Consider the following 18,915-nt stretch of genomic DNA (forward strand, 5'->3'; position numbering starts at 1 on the left):
TCACGAGTTGAGTCGAAAAGTGATAAGCACAGTGTTACTAAACTGGGACAATTGTATCTAGAAAAATGACTCTAATGTTTCTTATGGTGTAGACAACATGAATAACATTTGGGTTCCCCAATTTCCACAAGAGAATGGGTACCCATGCAAAATTGTTTATCTCTATGCTGGGTGACACAGCTATATATAGTTCTTTCTTTGCATATACATGTGGAAACATCTGTTGCAGAATTACAAAACTATGTGGGTTTTTTTTTTTTTTTTTGGCTTATAGGCTTTATTGTACCATAAATCCTGTGGAAAAAATACAATTTGGACCAGAGAGATGCATGATTTTAGTTATGTTCACTGTTTAACTGCAGTATTTAAAGCATAGTTGTGATGCTTTTACAAAAACAACATATATAATTTTCAATTCAGTACTGTAAAAGGTCATTGAAAAAATCCTGACAGTTGCAGTTAGAGTTGACTGCACACCAAGTATGACCATGGGATTTTAAACTTTGACATATAGGTCACTTTTTCTCAGAAAGCAAACAAAAATATATATCAATTTTGTCTTTGATACAGATGAATACTGTGACAACAGAGTATTGTTTAGACATCATAAGAAAATTCGAGGTTTCAGAAGAAAACAAGAACCAGAATGTTCTGGGAATAGAAGGTAATATATTTTAGCATTTCAGTTCCTTTGGATGCTATTGGATTTCAGCTCCCATCATGCTGCTCATCCTTGTCTATTCTAGCAGGTGATTGCAGAGATTGTACTTCGAAAACATATGAAGAGCGCTGCTTTGAGAAAGATTAGATTAATATGTCAGTATGTAAAAGAGAGGTCAGTCTATTAGCATTTTAATTAATGATGGAAAACATAAATGAGACTATGAATAATGCAGAATGTGATGCTGTTATGAGACAGAGTTTGTTTCTCCATTGAAATTCATTTCTAGTCTTATTCTTTAGAATGGTATTTTAGATTTAATTAGAAACAAGGAGAGAAAACAATGTAAGTGACTGTTGGTTGAAGTAGTATTTAAGCAGAACAAAAAGGGTTATAATTAATTTTCTCTATTTCAAGACTTAACATAAAAAAATGAACAATGCCAGTGTCTGCCAGATGGAGAAAATAGGCTTTAATTTACATAGTATCAGTTCAAATTAAGGTTGTCTTGAGCTCAATATCTATAGCCTTGCAAAAGTCACTTTCTGTCAACCTCCACTTCCTAGCTGTTAAACTGGAATTATAGTATCCAAATGCTATAAAGGTTATTTTGCACTGAAAGCTGCAAAGCACTCTATAAATAACAAATGCTATAGTTTATAATTTTGCCTCCTTTAAATAAATGGCAAATAATAGTAGTGAGTTGTTCTCACATTATTTAGTGAATATGCTTGGAAATTATATAGGAAATATTGGCCTGATGAACCTAGAAATGGAGAAGGGGCACCAATAATTTGAAGAAACCACTTTGTTAGCAATTCATATCAGGGTGTCTGTTTGGAGTGAAGCATGTTATTACCCGTGTCTTGAAAATATCCTACCTCAAGTTCACTTCAGGGGTGGGTTCTACTTACCTTTACTACTGGCTTGAAATGGGAGTGCGCACGCACTCTTCTGCACATGTGCAAATCATCAAATATGACATCAGTGCGGGTGGGCGGAGCCTCCCACCATTTTTTCTACCGGTTCTCAAGAACCAGACAGAACCGGGAGCAATCCACCACTGGTTCACTTCCCCCAGGATTTAAATTGATAGACTGGCATATGGATTCAGCAGTGATCCAAAATATTTTCCCTCATGTTTGGAGTTGTAGCATTCCTTTTCGTGTTGGAGGCATCATGTAAGGTGCTTCCAGTTTGAAAGAATTAGCCAATGACATCACTGTTGCCTGGGAGATACCTGTAAAGACTCCTTTCAAGGAGCTGGAGAAAATGATGGGAGCTTACCCCACCATGCAGGAGCACTCAAGTCTCGAACACAGACTTGCTAACCTCCAACCACAGCGTCCTAACCATGTGAGCCACCACACTCCAGCTGTAGCATTGAACCTGAGGAAGGAAAAAAAAAATACAGACTAAGGTTTGGTGTTAGTCTTGAGTATGAGCTTGTTGCGAGTGAATTTGGATGAGAAAAGCCAGTTGAGCGTTTAGAGAAGCATTTCTCTAGAAGGAAACATTTTCTTGAACAGAGAAGGATGGTCCAAGATAATTATTTCTTGCAGAATCAAGAAGAGCTTCCTTTCAGTATTATATGAAGAAATCTCGGTAACAGCCCTATCACTGAGCAACATATTTTGGGATTTACACAAATTATTAGTTGTTGTAAGTTGCAAAATCGTGTCCGACCCATCGCGACCCCACGGACAACATTCCTCCAGGCCTTCCTGTCCCCTGGAGTCCATTTAAGCTCACACCGACTGCTTCAGTGACTCCATCCAGCCACTTTGTTCTGTGTCGTCCCCTTCTACTTTTGCCCTCTATCTTTCCCAGCATTAAGTTCTTCTCCAGTGAGTCCTTCCTTCTCATTTCAGTTTCATCTTCAGGATCTGGCCTTCTAAAGAGCAGTTAGGGTTGATCTCCTATAGGACCATTCCCTGAGGCTCTGACTCACGGCTCGGCTGAAGAGCTGGTGGCCGCCTGGGATAGGGCGGCCGCTGACGCTTTGGACCGAGTCGTGCCTTTGCGGCCTCTGACCCATCACCAAGTTTACCTGGCTCCTTGGTTCTCCGAGGAGCTGAGGGAGATGAAGCGCCAGAAAAGACACCTGGAGAGCGGTTGGAGGACCAGCCATTCCGAATCTGACTGAAAACTGGTGAGATCTCATATTAAGACCTACCTAATGGCGATAAAAGCGGCAAAATGTAATTATTTTTCCGCTCTTATCGCATCTGCAGATAATCGCCCAATCGCCCTGTTTAATGTGACCCGCTCCCTTCTCCATCTGGGAGGATCCCTTGCAGGGTCGGGCTGAGAATTTTGTGCAGTATCTGCATGATAAAATCACTCAGATTCGGGAAGGCTTGGTCTCTGACTGGGTGGATACAGGCAGGATGATGGAGGCAGGTCTTGAGAATGTCATTTGGGAGGAGTTTGACCCTATCGCTCCCGAAGACGTGGACAGGATTCTGGGACAGCTGAACGTGACCACATGTTTATTGGATCCGTGTACCTCCTGGTTGGTGCTGGCCTCCCGGGAGGTTACCCGAGGCTGGCTCCAGGGGATTATTAACGTTTCTTTGAGTGAGGGCGTCTTGCCTTCTGCCTTGAAAGAGACGGTGGTCAGGCCTCTCCTCAAGAAGCCCTCTCTGGATCCGGCTGTTTTAGCTAACTACCGTCCAGTCTCCAACCTTCGCTTTGTGGAGAAGGTTGTTGAGAGTGTGGTGGCGCGACAGCTTCCACAGTACCTGAATGAAGCTGTCTATCTAGATCCGCTTCAGCCCAGCTTCGGGCCTGGGTACATCTCGGAAACAGCATTGGTCGCATTGGTGGATGATCTGTGGAGGGCTCGGGATAGGGGTTGTTCCTCTATCCTAGTCCTGTTAGATCTCTCAGTGGCTTTTGATACCATCGACCATGGTATCATGCTGCACCGGTTGGAGGTGTTGGGGGTGGGGGCACCGTTTTATGGTGGTTCTCCTCCTATCTCTCTGACTGGTCACAGTTGGTGTTGGCAGTGGGGCAGAGGTCAACCCCGAGGCGCCTTGTTTGTGGGGTGCCGCAGGGGTCAGTCTTCTCACCCTGTTCAACATTTATGTGAAGCCGCTGGACGAGATCATCCGTGGTTTTGGGGTGGAGTTCCATCAGTACGCTGATGATATTCAGCTGTACATCTCCACCCCAGGCCATCCCAGTGATGCCCTTGAAGTGATGTCCCAGTGCCTAGAGGCCATGCGGGTCTGGATGGGGAGAAACAGGCTCCGACTCAACCCTTCCAAGACCGAGTGGCTGTGGCTTCCGGCATCCCGATATAGCCAGCTGGTGCCATCGCTGGCTATTGGGGGCGAGTTACTGGCCCCCACAGAGAGGGCTCGCAACTTGGGCGCCCTCCTGGATGCATGGCTATCTTTAGAAGAGCATATGACAGCCGTGGCCAGGGGGGCTTTTTATCAGGTTCGCCTGATTCGCCAGTTGCGTCCCTTTCTGGATCGGGACTCCTTACGCACGGTCACTCAGGCACTCGTCATTTCCCACCTGGATTACTGTAATGCTCTCTACATGGGGCTTCCCTTGAGGAGCACCCGGAGGCGCCAACTGGTGCAGAATGCGGCCACGCGGGGGATTATGGGAGCGATGGGGCGCTCCCATGTGACACCCCTCCTGTGCGAGCTGCATTGGCTTCTGGTGGTCTTCTGGGTGCGCTTCAAGGTGTTGGTTACCACCTTTAAAGCGCTCCATGGCTTAGGGCCTGGGTACTTACAGGACCGCCTTCTGCCACCGATAGCCTCCCACCGGCCAGTACGCCCCCACAGAGAGGGACTCCTCAGGGTGCCGTCAGCTAGACAATGTCGGCTGGCAACCCCCCAGAGGGAGGGCCTTCTCTGTGGCAGCACCTGCCCTCTGGAATGACCTGCCCCCGGAGATACGTAGGATACTAGATCTCCGTGCTTTTCGCCGTGCCCTTAAAACTTTTTTATTTCATCAAGATGGGCTGGCGTAATCCCCCCTTAAATATTTTTAGATATTTTTAACTGTAAATTGATTTTAGTTGGGGTGTTTTAAATTTATTGGGCCAAAAATTTGTTTAATTCTTTTAAAAATTTTAAATTTTGTATGTGATGTTTTTATTCTTGGCTGTTCACCGCCCTGAGTCCAGCAGGAGAAGGGCGGTATAAAAATTTAATGAAATCTAAATTTAAATCTAAATTAGTTACACTGTAATAAAAAAAAAAACTAAGCCAAGTTAGAATACTGTCTACTTTGTATTGGGTTTAAAGGAATGCCAACAACATCAAAATGTCTCAGGCTGGTCAGCAATGTCTGTAGCAGGTCAAAAAAATGATGACATGATGTAGTCCTGTCCTTTCCAATTTGCATCATTGCCTCTGACATAAGAAAGTAGGTCACAGGTATACATCATGATACACATTCCATCCCATCTCTCCTGCTCAATGCAGCTGACCCTGAAGGGTATTCCTTTTGAACCTATTTATAATTATTTAATTTTCTGTTTATCCAATTTTGTAAAGGCTAAACCCAAACAAAATTTTCATGGGTGCACCTGTCATCTGGAAAATTGCTTAACTAATAAGGTGCTGCCTATACCCATTTTAGCTTCCTAATGCAAACACTTGGATTATTATAGGTGAAACAGTGTGGATTGACTGCTTGGTTAGTATGTAGACTCCATCCTTTTAAATATCTCATTAGTATTTAATCTTGTTCTTGGGATAAAGATCAGAAGTTTAACATTGTTAAACTCAACGTTGTTTTGAGGAGCATTAGGAAGCAGTTTTTAAAAGATGAAAATTAATTTTGATGGCAGTTGAGTAAGTTACCATACTAAGGATGATGACCTGTTTTTGTGGAATGAATGAAATCAATGAATGAATGAATAAAATATATGGATGGATGGATAGATAGATGGAACTAGACAGTGTGGGCCATCTTGCCTGAAACTGCACATCAAAATTGACAAAACAAAGCTCTCCAGGGTCTTTGTAAGACTTTCTTTTTTTCTTTTTATCACAAACATCCTTTCTGGTAGGCTGGAGAAAACAATCTGAAAAGAAGGTTAATATATAAGCTTAAGCATTTTGGAACCTCCAAAGCCTTACTGATTTTTTTCTTTTGTTGCTCTGCTTGAGTCTCTCTCTCCTCTTGTATTCTTATTTTCCATTAAAAAAGACCAAAAACTAAGATTCTATTTGACTAGAATAATTTCTATACTCAGTTTGAACTGGGGAAAACTTTTCTTTAAACCTGCCTGGTCTTTTGTTTTTGTCTTTTTTTTTTTTTTTTTTTTGGAATAGAATAGAATAGAATTCTTTATTGGCCAAGTGTGATTGGACACACAAGGAATTTGTCTTTGATGTATAAAAGGACAAGATACATTCGTCAAGAATCATAAGGTACAACACTTAATGATAGTCATAGGGAAGAATAAGCAATCAAATCATACTAGGAAACAATATAAATCGTAAGGATACAAGCAATAAGTTACAGTTATACAGTCATAAATGGGAGGAGATGGGTGATAGGAACAGTGAGAAGATTAATAGTAATAGTAGTGCAGATTTAGTGACAGTGTTGAGGGAATTATTTGTTTAGCAGAGTGATGGTGTTTGGGAAAAAACTGTTCTTGTGTCTAGTTGTTCTGGTACGCAGTGCTCTACAGTGTCGTTTTGAGGGTAGGAGTTGAAACAATTTATGTCCAGGATGTGAGAGGTCTGTAGATATTTTCACAGCCCTCTTTTTGAATCAGCAGGTCCTTGGGCAGTTTGAGCTTCCTGAGTTGGTGGAGAAAGAACATTCTTTGTTGTGCTTTGTCGTAGTTTTAAATTAGTTTTGTGCACCATCTGTGTGACATTGCTATGTTCATGATGAGCCAGCTTATATTTCAATGTTAAGGGACTAGGAAATTTGGGGAAACAAATGTATGTCTATTGGTTTGGCATGTTTAATTAAAAATTATTTCTTCAAAGAGATTAGCTAATTCTTGCAGTTGAAGGGGAAATTCCATCAAGTGACTCTTTGATGATGAAATGAATAGGACATGAATGGGAACAGAAGAGAAGTGAGCAATATTCAGATCTGAAGTGGTTTCCCTTTCCATATCCGCCAGCTATGCTGAAAGGAAATATGGTTTTCCTTGAGGTTGTATGAAGACCTTGTGGGTTCTGGAAAAGATGGATCTGATTAAAGGAAATGTTACCACATTGGTGATGGTGCACCTGTGTTGCACCACCCTGTCACCCACCACCTCGATGGCTGCTTAACTCAATTGTATTAATATTTCTGATCTTGAATGACTAGTAAGAGACCCCAATAAAAGGGATATCTCCTTTAAGGAACTGCTAACAGCTACAGAGAGCATGCCGCTTTGGATCCAAAGCATTTCCATCTGCCTGCTTTTAGAATGGAACAACCAATGAACAGTATACCTCAGATCAATAGTCATAATGTATGACACTTGCCACAATTCTGCTGTGATTTCTAAATCCTTGAAATGCTGTCAAATAAATTCCAATTCTAAAATAGCTAATGCTCTTGCCTTGTAAGATTCAGGTCTTAACAGACCATAGACAAGACAAGGAAAGCATTTCAGCATTGAATATGCTTTGGATGAATTTGGATGTGTATCTAAAAGTTTTGGCTTATTTACTGATGGAATGGAAGTGATTAGTGACTTATAATTATGCATCAAAATGTATGAAGCATTAAGGCAAGTGATCTCAACAGTATCCATTTGGGGAATGCTAGAATGACATTTGAAAGAAAGTATCTGAGTGATGATTCTTGAATAGTTTCTATTTTATGTTGTTACTCCTTCATGAATGGTCTAAATTTATGTGCTTAATATACAACTTTTCCATATTTTGCTATTTTCTCTAATTTTACAGGCTTTACCAATTTTATGTGCAGTCCGGCCTGTGATGTGTTCAATCCACTGCACAGCGAGGTACATCAGGATATGGATCAACCTCTTTGCAACTATTTTATTGCTTCTTCCCACAACACATATCTAACTGGAGACCAGCTTCTGTCTCAGTCTAAAGTAGAGATGTATGCCCGAGTCTTACAAGATGGCTGCCGATGTCTTGAAGGTGTATTCTTTATTTCACTTGGTGGTCTATTACTGTGGAGTTTCCACTATTACACTGAATATGTAAAATTAGTTCCCTCCAGACAGGAATTCCATATATGTGCATACACGTCCAATGACTCTGTTCTATGCCTGCTCTCAAAGCATACAAAATATTTAATGGAGAATATGATCAAATGCTAGTAATTTATGCTTCTGTATAAATAAATATTTGAAAATACAGCACAAAAATTAATACTTTGATATATACAGCTCTAAATAAAAGGTTGGTTAGCATTCTCACTTGTACTTCTGAGGTACTTTTCTTTCCAGCAAAACTGTTGCTGTTATTGTGCGATAATAATAGCTTGTCAGCTTTAATCATTTGCCAGCATGAGCTTTATAGATTATGAAAGATGAGACTTGATGCATGTAATAAGAGAATGTCCACTTGTTGAATAGCATTTTCAAATGCCAAATATATGCTTGGGGCATTGATCTCCTCTGAGCCTGTTTACTTGGAAGGGAAAATATCAGCAAAATATTCATTTAACATATAATGTTCTTATCTTGATAGTTGATTGCTGGGATGGCCCAGATGGAGAACCAGTTGTGCATCATGGTTACACCCTTACTTCCAAAATACCTTTTAAAGATGTAATAGATGTAATAAACAAAAATGCCTTTACTAAGAATGAGTAAGTACAGTACATTCAGTATATAAACAATACCTTCTGGTCTGTGAATTTTATGCAATATTGTAATCAATTAAAAGAGAGTTGTGCAAATCTCTTTTCATTACTGTGTTTGTAAATAATATATGGTAACGTGTTTAATTGATAACAGATTTTTTTCTTCAAAATTACAGCAAATTTTATTTCTCAATCATATTTCTTTTCATTTTAATAAGAGAAGTGTCCAATTTACTGAGTTGTACTTAGGAGATAGTTGCTAAGTGAGTTTTGCCCCATTGTATGACCTTTTGTGCCGCAGTTGTTAAGTGAACCACTGCAGTTGTTAAGTTAGAAACATGGTTGTTAAGTGAATCTGGCTTCCCCATTTTGCTCGTCAGAAAGTTGCAAAACTGATCACACTTAGGGAGTTTTTCTATCAAATTGGAATCTGCTTTAGTGAAATCCATTATTCCTTGTCCTGCAGTATGGAAGGTAAAGAGAAGAAATCTTGATCTTCTGTATGACATTCTTTTAGAAATTTGACAAATCTACAGTTCCCTGGATCTTTCATCTCTCCTTTTTTGAAGATGGGGAAGATTTGTCTCCCTCAAGTCATCTAGCACTACCACTACTCCAGGATTTTTCAGAACTAATATATAAAAGTTTTGCTAGTCCTTTATTAAAATTTCTTCAGTATTAGAAGATGTAACTCATCAGCCTCCTGAAATTTAAATTAATTCTAAATAAATATACATTATTGGACTACATGTTAGTCATTCTCTACTAATATTGCTTGTCCTTTATCTTTCTCCTCATAATTATTTGTTGCAACACACATCTTCTTGTTGAAGAAGACTAAGCCAAAAGAGAAGTTGAATAATTCTTCCTTTTCTTTCTTATCTATTAGTATCTTTCTGCCCTCAGTGAACAACTGGTAGATTGATTGCTTTCTTTGGGAACTCCCTACTCATAGAAGTTAAAAAATAGTGTTGCCCTGAAGTGGTTTTAATATTTTCAAAATGATTTCCCTCTCATTTTTAGGTTTCCAATTATATTGTCTATTGAAAATCACTGTAATGTTCAACAGCAAAAGAAAATTGCCCAGTACCTCAAGGAGATTTTTGGTGACAAGCTAGATTTGACCTCTGTGAACATTGGGGATCTCAAACAACTTCCAAGTCCTCAGAGCTTGAAAGGCAAAATTCTAGTCAAGGTAAACAATGACAAAGAGTAGCCTGCTAGAAAACTGTAATTTTAATCTTATATCTAGCTTTGTTTTTCTTTTCAAATTCTGTCTACAGATAAGATGTCTCCAGAATCATGTAGAGTGTGTGTGTGTGCATGTGTGAGTAACTATAATAACTAAATAACTTGAATGTTAAAATGGAAGGGATCCTGGGGTTTTTCTGTTAACCCGAAGACCTAAATAGTGTCTGTAAAGTGTCAAGGACCATTCTCAAAAGTGAGCAATACCATGGTCTATTTTGGGAGGGTTTTAAGGAGCAAATCTTAAGCATATGCAAGTCTCCAGATATTCATTTAGGAGACTCTTAAATCTCCAGTCCTGAAAATGCAAAAGAAAGAAAAGAATTGACATTTTTAACCTATTCCTTATCAGGAAATCTTTGAAGGAGGGTGGGGTGGGTGAGAATGATACTGAAGGGCTGTGTATGGCCCAAGGTTGTACGTTTTACATCCATGATCAAGTTCAATATCCTTTCTCTGTTATACATAGGAAACAGATATCCATATTCTGCTGAATATTGCTATTGAAGGAGATACCATCATCACCCAATGTAATATATCTCCCTGTTGAATAAGTTATATGACAAAAAAATTCCCAAAGTTTAGTTAAAAAAAATTCTGCTTCCTTACAATTTCCTTTTCTGCTCTTCAAAACATTACACAATAGATCTTTCTTTCCTGTAGGTAAAACAGAAGACGTAAGTAGATAGAAGACTTTCACATGTTTGAAGCTGGCTGTTAATACTTAATTACTTCATTGTTAATATTTCATGGTCCTCTCATCTCCAGATTAATACTTTCATTTAGGTAAAGTTGAATTGCCAATGCATCAGATCCCCGACATGAATGTTTTTGACAACATTTAATCGAAGTGTTTATTCAAAATAAGAGAATTTCTGTATCATTTAATACAGTATTTGGGATGAATAGATTCTATTGGTTATTATTTATATTTGAATATATTTAATTTATATACAGTATGAAATCATGATTGACAATGATGATGGTCAATGCACATACCCACTGGAAAAAAAAACAGTAAAGATTTTCCACTATTCCAAGCCACCTGTAGCTTCCTTGTTTGGCTCTTAGATTAACCAGTTATTAAGATCCTTGTAGTAGCCTTCTCCAACCCTGCAGATGTGGATGCTTCAGCTTCCAGAATTCTCAACAATGGACAATGTCCTTTTGGAATTTCGGGCAAAAAACGCCATTCCTATTTTAGGATACCCAAACTAGGGAAAACTCTGGTGGAAAGCAGAACCACCAAACTGTCACTCTTTATGTTTTGTGGAAGAGACTTTTATATTTCTTCTGAATTCTGTCTTGTGGGAGTGCGCTATCTATATCTAATAACTTTATAACACTACAATCTTTCCACGAGATGCTGCCCTTTGATACTTCTAAAGAAGAGGCTTTAGTGGAGTGAAATGGAACACTATAGACTCAGTGAACCCCAAGCCAGATCTGTGCTTCCTGAATGTGTCTTTCATTTGACTAGGTGCATTTCTATTTCATGTGATTCTGCTCAGTACAAGTGCTATTGCCGTGCTGATAAAAAGATGACATAAAATAAATAAATAAGGGGGACAGTATCTTCTGTAGAACAGTACGTTTTTATTGGAATTTGGAACTAATCAAAATTGGATGAGTCAGATCAGCGCACCTTGTAACAAGCAGGTTTAATTTCCTGAAGATCAATCTCAGTCATACTTTTTATTAACAAAATGCTTTGCCAAATCTCAGTTAATCAGCTCCTGTAAGTAACACACTGCTGCCCTAAATAACCGTACTAAGTTTGCAAGCTACATGTACAAACCGCTTTTTAAAGTAGCCATAACTGCTTCTCTGATGGAAAAGGACACTTAAATCCATCATTGTTCAGTTATGAAGACAAAAGCTTGATACACGAAAAATCAAATAATTTAGAGTTCTGGCACATAATTTTCAGTTAGCCATTTATTTGTCTCAAATAGCCTATAATACAAATGAGATTATAAATATAATTTATTGCTTTTCCCTCACTGTTTTGATTTATATGATTGATTGATTTCTAGCATGTTTGTGTAATATAATCCTTGTTAGAATATCTAATTAAGTTTCTTGGGGTAGCATATAAAAAGAACAATAAAAATGCAGCACAATATTAAAAAAATGTAGCTGAGATCATAGTTGGATGCGGTTATGTAGGCCACCAAATTGAACTCCCTGCTCAGTATAGGAATCAATAATAAAGTATTTCCAATGAACATAGTTTAAACTCACACCATACATATATGGCTTAAAACCTTTAGCATCCCCCAATGTCAGAAGTCTTTCACGGTGACTAGTTTTGGGTGTCAGTCTAAGGAGTCATTTAAAAATCTGGGAAAATAATAAACTTTTACCTTGCCATTGAAAAGATTATACACTACATTAGGTATGCATTTCTATGGTAGGAGCCATTCTACAGATGTGCCATTAGTGAAAATGCAACTCTTTGTATGCACATGACAAATGTTTCTCTAAAGAGGGGTACAGAAAGTGATTTAACAAATTTAACAGATTTAACAGAATAACAGAGTTGGAAGGGACCTTGATGATCTTCTAGTCCAAATCCCTGTCCAAGCACGAAACCCTATATCATTTCAGACAATACCATTTCTTAAAAACCTTCAGTGTTGGAGCAGCCACAATGTCTGGAGGCAATTTTTTCCACTGATTAATTGTTCTGATTTTTCAGAGTAATCTGAAGATCCAGATAAGTACAGTATATATAGGAGCCTTTGAAGCCATGTTAAAATAGTAACAGTTTGAGATTGGCCCAGGAATGGATTGAAGTTGTTCATAACATTTAGCCATTTAATTTCATTTAGCAGCTTTGGTGCTCTATTACACAGGTGTCAAACTCGATTTGAGTCACATGACGTCACGTGACGTATCATGGTGTTTTTTGCCTTTGCGGAGCCAGGTTGGAAGTGGCCCGAGCGTGATGCATCCTGCCCGCTGGCTGCCAGTTTGACACCCCTGCTCTATTAGATGTATAGTTTTTGGGTGATTGATTACTGTATATAATTTTTCTGCCTTGTGCTTAAAACTGTTTCAATTGGTGGCAGTATCTCACTTACCTTTATCAGTTACAAGCTTGTAAGTTACTTTATCAGCCTTGGCAGTTAAGTAGGGCTTTAGATATGAAATTTCTGTTAATTCAATTGTTGCAGAGAAGTTGAACCAAGCCAGCAGAAGGCATTGACACAAAACTGCATGATTGGATTCATGCAGTCATTAGGAATTGAACTTAAGGGAGCCTTTGCCTCTTATACCTGACCTGGGTGGAAGCAGTTTATCTACATTCAGGCAAAAGTTTTGGAAAAGCTGTTTATTACTCACGCTGAGATGTTACTCACCCTGTCACTTCGCGAGCAGTAAGCCAAATAGAGGCTGATTAGAGAACACATTTCTAACAGACTATTATCCTGCTCATTCATGCTGTTGAAAGGGAATCATTTTCATCCAGTTTTTCATTCAGACAAGTATGCCCCTCCAGTTTCTAATCCTGATAAATGTATTTCCAAGATCATATGTTTAGGAAGTTCTGCATTAAAAATTTTGAATGAAGGGTAGCCAAAGATTATATCTGTGAGTCTTGGCTTCTGAAAGGCTACTACAGCATGTGACTGAAGTACCATTCAGAGTCATTTTGATGGAAGTGCAGAAGGTACTTTTAGCTAATAATGATTTCTTAGGTCACCTTTAAATCCCATAGTAAAATGTGCTGCAAATCACCAGTCTGTTACAGGGAGCTGCATGGTCTGTGCACCTCCTTAATGGTCCTCTTTTTTCTTGCCTATATGGGCTGTCAGAGGCCACCACTTGTCTTTGTCTCTTTGGTATTAACCTTAACCTTCTCATAGCACAGAACAAAAAAGCCCAACAAAGATTAGTAGGAAATAGCCACCCATTCTTTTCTCAAAAGACAAGCTGTTATAAAGGGCTGTTCAGGGAGGATCAGGTTGTGGCGGTGGAAAAGGATTTTATGAAGAGCTAAGCTCTCCATGAATTTACTTCTTAAAGGCTTTCTTACTCTTGTCGGCTGTTAAATCCTGGCATCCTTTTCAATAGCTGTGTCGACTGTGAAAAAGAAATATGGGGAGTCTAGAACTATAAATCAAGGCTATATTGTAGTTTTATCATTATGCCTGTCATGGGTTCTTTTCAACTACATCCAGCTTGGTGGCTCATATCACAAAACAGCCAATAAAAAAACAGGTTCCTAAACAACACCCACAAGGCTCATGTACTCACACTATTAATTACTACTCATTCTTCTCCACTCTTCCCCACTGCTACTGTTACTCTAGCTACTGCTACTCCAACTACTGTAAACTCAACTGCTTTGACTTTAAACCCTTACCATACCCTACCACCATTATCTATTCGGTTCCCTCTGTCTATACTCTGGTTTTAACCAAGGGGACCATCTCAGACTGCCTAAACACATTAACTCTTTCCTTTTTTCTATTAAGTGAGGACCTGTCTGTTCAGTATATCTAATACACTTCAGAAATCTCCAGTACGTGTGATTTGATGTACCCTCATCAGTCCCTCATCATGGGGTTTCCAGACTTTATTGAATTATTGAGTTCTAAAATGAAGCACAACCATTTGATGGAAACTTAATGTTAAACCACTTCTTGTTTCCTTAACCAACAAGTATTTAGAAACTATGATTGAGCAGAGACCCTGTCAAGAGGTGCTCATGAAGAGAGACCTATTTATTACAGATTCAGTGCAGATGTAGGAATAGTCTTGAGTTACATCATTTTTAAAGTTGCTTCATTCACAGAGCACTTTGGTGCCCTGGAAATTTCCTTGTATTGACTTAGTTCCCAGCCCAAGATTGATTATGGCTTTTGAGGGCTTTAGACAGTTTTTTTTTTAAAAATTGATTTATATGCCGCCCTTCTCCGGAGACTCAGGGCGGCTTACAATGTGCTAAGCAATAGCCTTCATCCTTTTGTATATTTATACAAAGTCAGCTTATTGCCCCCACAACTGGGTCCTCAATTTACCTACCTTAGAAAGGATGGAAGGCTGAGTCAACCATAAGCCTGGCGAGATTCGAACCTGCAATAATTGCAGGCAGCTGATCTTAATAACAGGGTGCTTTAGACCACTGTACTACCAAGGCTCCTTGGTAGACAGTTATGGTTTTTTTCCTTTTTTATGGGATTGATTTATCACAGTTGGGTAGAACTCTAGGCTGTTGACTGTATCCAAATTAGCAAATGCTACTAAATTAGTAAAACAAAGTATGTAAAGTATGATAATACACCTAGAAGTGTATAAAGTTATGTGCCTGAGCAATGAAAGAGATATACTTTTTCAAATGTGTCAGCTTGTTCTGTAATGAAAAACAAGACTGTGGCCACTAATTAGAAAGTTTTTAAAAATAGGATTAGATAAATTAATGGAAGATAAAAGGTTATTTGTCATTAATGGCTATATATTGAATTCTGACTATGAAAACTAGTTAGAGGATGACATGTTATATTCATCTTTTGCTAATGAATTTCCCAGGAGGCATCTGACTCAAATACACATCCCTGGATCTAATCTATTTTTGGTCCGATAAAACAAGCCTATTGTTATACTATGCTGTTAAGCATGCAAGTATGTGATATCCCATGCTCAGTTAGAGGTCCTAGAAACAGCTGTTCTATATGCCATGGAGAATATGTAACTTGGCTTTAGATGGGAAGAGATTCTGAAAAAGTGATTGAAAAACTAGCATGGAGAAAAGGTGGTATCTTCAGTCACTTAAAGTTATGCTCTGGGACAAAAATCTTTTTGAATCTACAGGATTATCCATTATTAAGTAGAGGATTACTTTGAATATATATATACTGAAGGGTCTGGTTTTTTTTTTTTATTTAGATAGAATAGATAGATAGAATTCTTTATTGTCCAAGTGTGATTGGACACTTAACAGACACTTAACAGATAACAGAGAATAGGAGAACATTGAAAAATTCATTATTTAAAAGCTACTGGAATAAAACTGGACATTAGTATCTGCTCTATCGTAATTTTCTAAGTAATAATTTCATATGATGCTTCTGTACATATCATTGGATCTGCTTAGATTTCTAATGTACATATATCATAAGCTATTATTTTTTTGCTGAACAAGTAAGAGTTGAATTCCATATCAGAAATTAAATATTTTTTAAAAATGTATTATTTTCATTTGCAGGGTAAAAAACTCCCATATAGTCTTGGTGCAGATGCTGAAGAAGGAGAGGTTTCTGATGAAGACAGTGCTGATGAAATTGAAGATGACTGCAAGTTAAATTTTTCTTATGTAAGTCCATATACTACATCTAGTAGAAGGGTGTCAAAAAATCAAGACTTTTTTTCTTCTTTGCTAAACCGGGCGTAGGTGTGGCCAGTTCATGACGCATCTAGCCTGCGGACCGGGAGTTTGACAGCCCTGATCTAGTATGTTTTCTGATGGAGGCTTAAATCTAGATTTTCCCACACTGCCTCAATAGTAATTTGATTGATGTAATGCTCCTATTATCCCTTAATGTATGGCATATAAAGTAGGTGTGGCCAGAACCAAAGTTCACTTTAACTTAATGAAGTGTCTTTGAAGTTAGTGACTTCCTAGATAAGCCCGAGTAGGGTTTTTTGTTTTGTTTTGTTTTGTTTTGCAGCAAGGTGGAAGTGACCTATAATTGCTTTTCTGGAATGCTTTTTCAATTTACCAGTCTATTCTAACAGCTATAGGATTTCCTGTTGGTCTTTTATCCAAGGGGTTAGATCTGACTCTGCTTGCACAAGATACCCTGATTAAGTTATCTTTCTCAGATCCTTGAGAAGGATTCGATAGGTGGATAAAATGCCAAATTGAATCTGAACATCTCATTGACTGTGTGACCAACCACAATAATTCATGAAATACCTATCATAAATATTATCAGAGTGCTGAATAATAAGCATAAGTATAAATTATACTACTGGGTAACTTATTTTTTTCAGCAACCTGCTCTGTCTTCCCCATCAAAATTTAAATTGTAAACCTCTTGAGGGAGAGACATATCTTTGATAGAGCTATGTAAAATGTGGATATTTGATTTGATTTTATAAAATAGTGAAGTGCCCTTTGGTCAATGAAGTCTAGATTACATGAAGATGGAAGCAGGCATGGACATATACATTTATACTTTATTATTTGCATTTGCATCTCCATCTCTGACTTCATCCTACCCCAATTTCATAGTCCAGGGTAAAATGAATCACTTTCTTGGATTTCTAATTTATACTTCCAGATACAATTCTACTGAATACTATACAAGTCTAAATGCTCACATTGCTGTGTGCATTTATTTTCTATGTCTTTTCTGTAACATTTTGGTTGAGCTGTGTGTTTCCCATAAGTGGTTCTCAAATGTCATGTGTAGGTAAAGAGAAGCCTTAGTGTAGACAGGAGCTCTGCTGCTGAGAAAGCCCAAAGGGAAGTGTTCTTTTATGAATGTCATTGTATTAAGGAGATGGTGAGAAGATAAGAAGGTTGCAGACCGCTTGGGAGGCATTTGTACAGAGAAAGGTAAAAGAATTCATATTCTTCCCTTGGCTACCTTATAACAGAAGAAGTGCAAGACTATCACCCTCCACCCTAAAAATTTCTCCAAAATTATCTTTTCTTTGCAAGAATGTCAAATTCTCTTTGATCAAGTGGAATGATAATTTATTGGGGAAACTTTAGTTTTTACTTGGCACTCATAAAAAGCCATTTGTGATAGACTGCCGCATATTTAGATTATACCCAAAGGAAATAAAGGAAATGGTCAAGGACAGAGGTGAAATCTACTTACCTTCCCAACCTGTTTGGAAGTGCACATGCGTGCAGACCCTCTGCGCATGCGCAGACCCTTCTGCGCATGTGCAGAGGGTAAAAAACAGGTTCCTTCCTGGTTAAAACCAGGAAGTAATGACCAGGCAGGTGGGCGGAGCCTTGTGCTGCCAGCACTACCGGTTCTCCAAACCACCGGCTGTCATCGCTACCGGTTCGGCCAAACTGGTCCAAACTGGGAGCATTTCATCCCTGGCCAAGGAGATTTTCTGTCTGTTATATCAGCAGTTGGTATCTCAGATATTCTGTATATGGGAAAAAAAAGTTAAATTATTTTCTTGCTCTAACTTACTTCAAAAGAAAGGCAATAGAATATATAAGAAAGAATCTGTTTAAATTTGTCAATACATTTCCCAACTCTATTTGCCTTTTGTTAAAAAAAAATATCTGTTAACGATTTGTATTGCTGCGTATTGATCTCTTTCAGAGCAATGGCACAACAGAGCATCAGATAGAGTCTTTTATAAGGAAAAAACTTGAATCCTTACTCAAAGAGTCTCAAATCAGAGACAAAGAAGACACTGATAGCTTCACTGTGAGGGCACTTTTAAAAGCAACACATGAGGGCTTAAATGTGAACTTTAAACCGGTAAGACGTTTTTTCTTACTCTTCTGGGAATATCTATCGCTGCTATTCTGACATATACTTATAGTTGATAAGCAGAAGTCACATTAAAATAGCTGCTATTTCGTTCATCATGTATTTATATGTATCCTGCCTTTTTATTTTTACAAATAAGTCAAGGTGGCAAACATACCCAAATCACCTTCCTCCTTCTATCTTCCCCAGAACAACAACTCTGTGAGATGAGTTGGGCTGAGAGACTGTAACTGGCCCAAGGTCGCCCAACTAGGCAGGATTACAATTCACAACCACCTATTTTCTAGCTTGGTGCCTTAACCATTAGAACAAACTACATACAAGAAAAATGACACTTACTTTAAAAAGGGAGAAATGATCATTATTTCCACTGTTTCTCCCAAATAAAGAACTTTTGCTGCAAAAGAAAAACTAAATCAAAAGAGTTGGACTTCATTTCTTTTAACTGGACTGTTTTGAGCAGAAGGTTGGACTAGATGACGTAAATCTATGATTCTATTTTTTATTTCCCAGAAACCAGAACTTGCTTTTTTAAAAAAATTCTTATTATTTTGAATACCAAAATGGTGAGTTTGTGTATTGTGCAAATGGCTAGTTAATCTTTTTTTAAATCTTGAAAGTTTCCAGTGATGGAGCCCCACAACTTTAAGAGGCAGGCTGTTCCGTTGCTTTAAGAGCTTTTAGGATTTTCCTTATTTCAAGTTTGGATCTGTCACACTAAAACTTCCACCTACTAGTTCAAATGCTCTGGAGAAT

General features: G+C 38.3%; 1 protein-coding gene across 5 annotated transcripts in view; it reads left to right on the plus strand.

The window, feature by feature from the left end:
- The window catches only part of PLCH1 (phospholipase C eta 1), a 128,003-nt gene that overhangs the window by 81,333 nt on the left and 27,755 nt on the right, over positions 1-18,915 (plus strand). For all 5 annotated transcript variants that reach the window (XM_034439165.3, XM_087872555.1, XM_087872556.1 and 2 more), the window contains 6 exons: positions 571-664; positions 7,561-7,764; positions 8,320-8,440; positions 9,458-9,629; positions 15,897-16,004; positions 17,986-18,147. In XM_034439165.3, coding sequence (XP_034295056.2) covers positions 571-664; positions 7,561-7,764; positions 8,320-8,440; positions 9,458-9,629; positions 15,897-16,004; positions 17,986-18,147 — 861 coding nt within the window. The remainder of the gene's footprint in view (positions 1-570; positions 665-7,560; positions 7,765-8,319; positions 8,441-9,457; positions 9,630-15,896; positions 16,005-17,985; positions 18,148-18,915) is intronic.

The sequence above is a fragment of the Pantherophis guttatus genome, chromosome 6, assembly GCF_059756535.1.
Source record: "Pantherophis guttatus breed Tessera chromosome 6, ASM5975653v1, whole genome shotgun sequence".
Lineage (NCBI taxonomy): Eukaryota > Metazoa > Chordata > Lepidosauria > Squamata > Colubridae > Pantherophis > Pantherophis guttatus.